At 54.6% G+C, this 7,436-nt stretch overlaps 1 protein-coding gene across 1 annotated transcript; it reads left to right on the top strand.

Moving 5' to 3' along the window:
* The first annotated feature begins 434 nt into the window (after positions 1-434).
* Positions 435-7,042, top strand: SOX7 (SRY-box transcription factor 7). The gene is made up of 2 exons (XM_081093082.1): positions 435-750; positions 4,331-7,042. The coding sequence occupies exons 1-2, from the start codon at positions 513-515 to the stop codon at positions 5,248-5,250; spliced, it is 1,158 nt and encodes a 385-aa protein (XP_080949208.1). The 5' UTR covers positions 435-512; the 3' UTR covers positions 5,251-7,042.
* The last annotated feature ends 394 nt before the right edge of the window (positions 7,043-7,436 follow it).

Raw genomic sequence — 7,436 nt, 5'->3', positions numbered from 1 at the left:
GCTGGATCCCATGCCCGGGAGGAGTTGGTGGAGTCTGGCCCGTGGAGGCCGCGGCCAGAGGACTGGGTCCGGCTCCTACTCTCGGGCGACGTGACCGCGGGCGTTACCCGCCTCCCTGCTCTGCGGCACCTGCGCCGGGAGCCGGCGGGACGGGAGGCGGCCCCGGGGGTGGGGGTGGGGGGCGGCGGGGCGCGTATCCCCGGGAGGGACCCGACAGGCGGAGGGGCGGAATGGGGGCGGGCGCGGGGAGGCGGCCCTCCTTTCCTCTCCGGCTCCCGGCAAGTCGGCAAGTCGGAGCGGGGACTGGGAGGTCGGGGACACAGGGAGGGGGCCGCGCCGAGACGGAGGGAGGGGCCGGGCCGCCTCCGAGAGTCATTGGAGGACGGGGCCGCCCGAAGCTGATAAATAAGGGGCCGGGCCACGGCTGCGGGCCAAGTTGGACGCCCCGACCCGTGCGAGGGCCAGGTCAACGCCGGCCCCGCGAGGCGAAACGAGACGACCCCCGTGCGGCCATGGCCTCGCTTTTGGGAACTTACCCGTGGCCCGAGGGGCTGGAGTGCCCGGCCCTGGAAGCCGAGCTGTCGGATGGGCTGTCGCCGCCGGCCGCCCCCCGCCCGCCAGGGGACAAGGGCTCGGAGAGCCGCATCCGGCGGCCCATGAACGCCTTCATGGTGTGGGCCAAGGACGAGAGGAAACGTCTGGCGGTGCAGAACCCGGACCTGCACAACGCCGAGCTCAGCAAGATGCTGGGTGAGTGAGCGGGCGGGCCGGTGAGCCCCAGGTCGCGGGCCGGGGGCGCCGGCAGAGGCCGCCGGGTGTGTGTGTGTGTGTGTGGGGGGGGGGGACCGAGCGCACAGAGTGCGGCCGGACCTGGAGAGCGGGGACGCGGGGAGCGCGGGCGTCGCGGTGCCGCCGAGGCTGGGCATCTGTGCGGGCGTGGGCGCGAGCGCGGCGACTGGCAGTCAGAGCAGGGGCGCCTTGGCAAGGCCCAGAGTGAAGCAGCTTGGCCCTGGGATGGCCCGGGAGGACAGGAGCGGGGTTGGGGGCCCCAGGGCACGGGCGGGGCGGGGCTGTGTCCCGGTCCGGTCGCCGCGCTGCAGAGACCCGCACGCGCGGAGCGGCCGGGATGGACGGGAACGCTGAGATGGGTTGGAACTGGCCTTCGCTAGGGATACGAGTGGGAAATGCATCTTTCCCTGAACTTGACCACTGGCACCGTCAAAGAGGGAGGTGCTAACTATTCTTAACGAATATTCGTGAAGAGAGACCTTGCGGAACGCTTTCCTGCTTGAACTTTATCATGAAAGCAACAGCGAAACGTCTATGCAAACAGACTCCATTGGAGACTCCCTGTCTCGGCCGCAGCGGTTTAGTTCATTTGATCCGGATACTCCGGGCGCCGGTGAGGGTCTGTGTGTCCCGCGGCCTGGCCTGGCCGCTTCCTCCGGATTGGGGTTGATGCTGTGCAGTCCCAGCAGGGGTGGTGGGACCCGGACAGGGATGAGCCCAGAGAGAGGATGTTAGGGCAGGTCGGAAAAAACAGAGTTCCTGCCAGGCTTTCTAGTCTCTCCCCTGTCTGGAGCTGAGCAATTTTCAGCTCCGCCCTACTGCTAACCCCTCAGCCCTTTCGCTGTGGTTTTTATCCATTTGAACTGGTGGGAGCCTTTCCTGAGCAGAGCAGACCCCAGGCCCTGTGAGCAGGGACAGTGTGTGGTTGTGGGAGGCTGGCCCTGCTCTCCCAACCCTACCAGACCCAGAACCAAAGAAGCCAGTTTCCTTTTTCCGTTGGAGTTTTGGGCTTCTTCCGGGTTGGAACCATGGACTGAGGACTGACACCCACTTTTCTGCTGGTTAAAGCCACAGGCCCACCCAGAGAAGGTCCCTTGGGCAATCTAGATGCCCTCTCAAAGTGGCTGGTAGAGTGGTGGTTACAAAGAGCCTTCTACCGCCCAGCCTCCTGGTTAGCTTGCCCAGGACTCGTTAGGGAGCCATGTCTTAGTGAGCCTCTTTGCCTTAAAAAAATATTTAAAATTGTATTTTTACATGGTTGGCATAAAGACAAATGTATTAATATACACAACAAAACATTTTCTTCAGTTTGAAAGTTCATATTGTCCCTCAGATTGCTAAAGAGATGAAAACACTTTTTTTTCTTCGGGTGTGGGCCTCTAAAGATTTTTTTTGGTAAGCCCTAGACGCTGTTCCTAGATGCTCTTGTGACAGGGATAGAGCGCGGTTTCTGTTGCAGACCCAGGGCCAGAGACAGGAGAAGAACCTGGTTTGGGGAGCCTTACAGGATTGAGACTGCCTGCTCCCAGGGAAAGGGCCGGCAAAGGGACTTGGATGACAAATGCCTCCCGTAAGCTAATCCCCACTCTCTACTCGCACTTAGGCTTTCAGAGGTTACAGTCCATTTTGCAGGAAAGACACAGATTCCTTCCTACTTAACCACACAGCCCCTGGCTGTCCATAATCTGTCCATAGCACGATCAATTTTCACCCCCCCACCCCCGGTATCTCACCCAGCCCTTTCCTTTCTGACCTAGGAAAGGAAGGGACTGGATGTGAGAGTCCCAGCATTTTTTCCTCACAAGCTTTCTAATCTGTAACATTAAAAACTTCACCAGAAACACTAGTATTTTGAGTATATTATGAACGAAGAGGTGCATAAAGGCAGCTGCACATTTAGTGACATTTACAATTAACCTATATTTTATTAATACTGCAACATCCAGGTGCACTTAGAAACTGGAGTCACACTATATATACTCAGTCCACAGACCGTGTGTGTGTGTGTGTGTGTGTGTGTGTGTGTGTGTGTGTGTGTGTGAGAGAGAGAGAGAGAGAGAGAGAGAGAGAGAATGTGAGTCTAGATCTTGGGCCTCTTGCAACAACTTGTGGCCTCGGCCCCAGGCTGGGAACTGCAGACCAGCTCCAAATCCAGAGTTCCTAACACTTTTCAAGTTGCCCTTCTAAGCAACAGCCAAAGATATTGCTTAGTGATGGTCAGAACAGTTATAGGCTTTCATCCCAGTGGCAGAACACCTTTGATAATCCTCCCCCTCTCACCCCCTTTGAGGGTCTGGTGTGCAGAGCCAGCCAACATGGGCACAGGCACTGGCAGACGGAGGGTGGCCATACACACAGCTCTCCCCCTCCCTGTGCAGAGGGCTCCGGTGGGAGATGTGCCCCTTTCCTTCCAGGGCTGAGCAGGGCCTGGCCTCCAGGCTAGTGACGGAGACTTCTGCAAATGGCAGAGTCCTGGGGGGACTTGTCAAGGTTGTGGAGCCTGAGTTCACCTAGGAGGTAGCAGCCTCGGGGACCAGCAGTGACCTTCAGAAAGCCTGCAGCTGGAGGGATGCGCCATGCATGTAGAAAGACTGAATAAAGCCTTTTACAAAACAACACACAAGTGAGGGAGGACGAATAGGAAGCACAAGCGCAACCAGCATTTTAGTCCCAGTGGGGCCCATGTGTGATGCTTTTAAAAGAGGGAGTTTTGAGTTGGGCAGTATCGCAATATATTTTCTAGTGAGCAAAACGGAGACCCGGGGAAGATTGCTTCTGTATGGAGAGTCAGTGGCTGTGCAGGTGCCGCCTGCCAGGGTCAAGGGATGAGCGGGCACGTGTGTGTGTGTGTGTGTGTGTGTGTGTGTGTGTACATGTGTCTGCATGCATATGTGCATGTTGCAGGCAGATGCTTGCATTCTGGCCACGGTTGGGTCATCAGACAACAGGGTCCTATTTGACCTTCAGATGTAAGAGATAATCATGTTACCTTAAGTGAGATCCTATCTTTTAATTATTTCTGTGAAACTGTTAACTCTACCTGGGCCCCCTCATGGGGAGGCCTGTGGGGTTTATGCCATAAGTAAATATTACACGACCACTCCCTGAGAAACAGCAATCATCAAGGAAGGCAGAGAATCTTCACTGAAATGCACAAATACTTAGAATCAGCTCTCCAAGGGTTAAGAGAACCCAAGTCAGTGTTGTAGTCCCTTTATATTGTTATCCTGTGGCTGACACTGGCCTTTTGCTGTGAGTCCCACATTCTTTCCATGTTTGTGTTGTCGATGGTTTTTATTTGGGAGGTGATGCGAATGTGTGTCGTTGGCATGAAGTGGTGGTGCCCCGCGCAGGCGGGGGAGGTTGGTTTGGCGCCACTGTGTGCGCAGGATCTGGGCTGGGAAGAGGGTGCCCTCTGTGGAAAGGGGGACCCGCGGATGGGATGGGGGACGCTGTGTGCCTCGTGCTTGGAGGCACCAGTCTGAGACCGGTGCACTGGCCGCAGATACTGACAGGAGCCTTTTCTGACTTGCGTGAGCAGGAAAGTCGTGGAAGGCGCTGACCCTGTCGCAGAAGAGGCCCTACGTGGACGAGGCGGAGCGGCTGCGCCTGCAGCACATGCAGGACTACCCCAACTACAAGTACCGGCCGCGCAGGAAGAAGCAGGCCAAGCGCCTCTGCAAGCGCGTGGACCCCGGCTTCCTCCTGAGCAACCTGTCCCGGGACCAGAACGCCCTGCCCGAGAAGCGGGGCGGCAGCCGGGGGGCGCTGGGGGACAAAGAGGACAGGGGTGAGTACTCCCCGGGCGCCGCCCTGCCCAGCCTCAGGGGCTGCTACCACGAGGGGCCGGCGGGCGGCGGCGCCCCGGGCAGCACGGACACGTACCCCTACGGGCTGCCCACGCCCCCGGAAATGTCACCCTTGGACGTGCTGGAGCCGGAGCAGACCTTCTTCTCCTCCCCCTGCCAGGAGGAGCATGCGCACTCCCACCGCATCCCGCACCTGCCCCGGCCCCCTTACTCCCCGGAGTACGCCCCCAGCCCTCTGCACTGCCGCCACCCCCTGGGCTCCCTGGCCCTCGGCCAGTCCCCGGGCGTCTCTATGATGTCCACTGTCCCGGGCTGTCCCCCGTCCCCTGCCTATTACTCCCCCGCCACCTACCACTCTCTCCACTCCAACCTGCACGCCCACCTGGGCCAGCTCTCCCCGCCTCCCGAGCACCCCGGCTTCGACGCGCTGGATCAGCTGAGCCAGGTGGAACTCCTGGGGGACATGGATCGCAATGAGTTTGACCAGTATTTGAACACTCCTGGCCATCCAGACTCTGCTGCAGGGGCCGTGGCCCTCAGTGGGCACACCCCCGGCTCTCAGATGACACCCACGGGCCCCACAGAGACCAGCCTCATCTCGGTGCTGGCTGATGCCACGGCCACGTACTACAACAGCTACAGCGTCTCATAGAGCCAGAGGCCCGCCCAGCCCTGCCTCCGCCCAGCCCTGCCTCCGCCCAGCCCTGCCTCCGCGCCTGGGCACGGAGCTATGGACCTGCGACCTGCACATCTGCACCGAGGGACCCTCAGCGAACCGGCTCTGCAGATCCCAGTACCCTCTCCATCCCCTTCTTCCCCGGCCCCAATCCCCTCCGCCTGCATTTTGAGTATATTCCTTCAAATGCGTTGTCATTGGCTACACCTGGGAATAAGGCCAGGGAGTTTTTGAAAGACACAGGTTCCAGGTAGAATTTTCACGGACCTCTCCTTCCGGTTCCCATCTCAGAAATAACTGTAAAAAGCTCAGCAGCATTCCCACCTGGGAGCCGTGGGCTGGGATCCAGACACCCAGGATCTCCAGAGGTTCTGGTGATACCCTGACTGGCCTCTCCTTCCCTTCCAGCCTGCTCCCCACCCCCATCTGCAAAGTGGGGGACAGATTTAACACCCAAGGTCCCTTCTGCTCCAGGGTTTTCTGATTTAGGATTCTCTCACGGCTAAAAGGAAAATAAAGGTGGTCCCAGGAAGCTCGTTGAGGTGTAATCTGGGATAATTTTGTGTGCACAGCCCAAGGACACAGGGCTTTCTGCACTTGCACTGCCTTCCAAAATGATCCTACTTGTCAATTTTCCTTCCAATTTGAGGGAAAAACACACACACTCATCTTGATTTGGGGAATTAACCACTGAATTACTGAAAATGAGATTGTATTCAAGCTGCATTTTTAAAAACGTATTTTTTAGACATTTCAAGAGAATATACACAGCCTGAATATATATAGTCAGGGTGTAAGAGATACACGACATACACACACCTTCATGCACACCTTTACATGCATGTCTGTGTGGCCTAAATCAGATACTCTTGTTGACATTGGCAACTTTTTGTCAACTCCCTCTTCCTAGTGACCCAAAGAGCAAGGAACCTAAAAAGAATTTCCTCTGATCTGAATGTGTTGGTTTCTTGAGCAAAATTTCAGCACACCCTCCCCTCTGCAAATGCAAAGGGAGCTTTCTTCCCACTGTCTCCATCTCCCTCTCTCCCTTTCCTGGGATTTCTTTTTCCCTTTGCTCTTCCCCCACCCTGAATTGGCCACTAATTCAAAGGTCCCCTGACTTGAAAATTCCAAGCTCGATTCCCATGGCTGGGATGGGAATCCTTCCTCCTCACCAGCCCTGCTGGTCCTTTAGGTAACATCTTCAGACAATACTTCAAAACAACTTCTCCTCTACACCTTCAGGGTGCTTACTTCCCAAAGAACAGAAGCCCACTGTGATTCAGAAGGTGTTTCTGAGCCCTGCCCCTGCCCCCAGAACATTTCTATCCTCTCAGACCTCCTTTGAAGGAACGTACATAACAGGGAGCGAAAGGGCCGTTGTTGGTCTTTTGATGTCTGCATATTATTGCCTGTATGAAATATGTAAGTGTTTTATATATTCTCTTATTTTCACCTTATATTTTGTATTGTTGAAAGTTCCTTTTTTTTCCTTCCAAGGAGTCCGATTGTAAAATCACTTATAATACATGATTAATCCTTATGCTATTACTGTATATAATGTTTGGTAATAAATAGTAAACCATTGACAATACGATTGACTGGTGCAGTCCAGAACGTGTATCAATAATCTTGTAAAACATGATCACAGACATTAAGCTAAACTGTTCCTTTTTTTTTTTTTCCTAAAAACTACACATGGTTTGGAACGGTTGTTGATATTGTTTTGTCTAAGATATTTAATTTAAATAAACCTTTTTGTACCGTGATCATTCTATCATTTGAAATCAAGTTGTGCCAAAAAAGAAACGTTTTCGAGTGAGGCAGAGATAGCATGCCCAGTGCTACTGATAGTATTGGTCCAAATGTTTTCCACGTCAACTTTTATTTTTAATTTAAAGAAGTTGTTATTTTGTAGGGGTGGCTTACTTTATCTTTGAGTTATGGTGGAGACATAAAGGCTGGTATTACACATTGAAAACAGCGTTGTTATTAATAATAATAATAATGAAAGAAAAGAGCAATTTATAGCCTGCTGGCAGGACAGTTTTCTCCTTAGGATGTCTTCATACTTGAAACACAGAACTGTGTGTTATCTCAAGATAGGAAGTACGTTCTGCCCAGGCCATCGCTTACTTAAGGCTACCACAGTTTATTTATTT

The sequence above is a fragment of the Myotis nattereri genome (genome assembly GCF_964212035.1).
Source record: "Myotis nattereri genome assembly, chromosome: 5".
Taxonomy (NCBI): domain Eukaryota; kingdom Metazoa; phylum Chordata; class Mammalia; order Chiroptera; family Vespertilionidae; genus Myotis; species Myotis nattereri.
This window is presented reverse-complemented; position numbering and strand designations above follow the sequence as displayed.

Coding starts and splice junctions, on each gene's coding strand:
- SOX7 (XM_081093082.1), top strand. CDS start 513: ATGGCCTCGCTTTTGGGAACTTACCCGTGGCCCGAGGGGCTGGAGTGC. Junction 751..4,330: donor CGAGCTCAGCAAGATGCTGG/GTGAGTGAGCGG, acceptor TTGCGTGAGCAG/GAAAGTCGTGGAAGGCGCTG.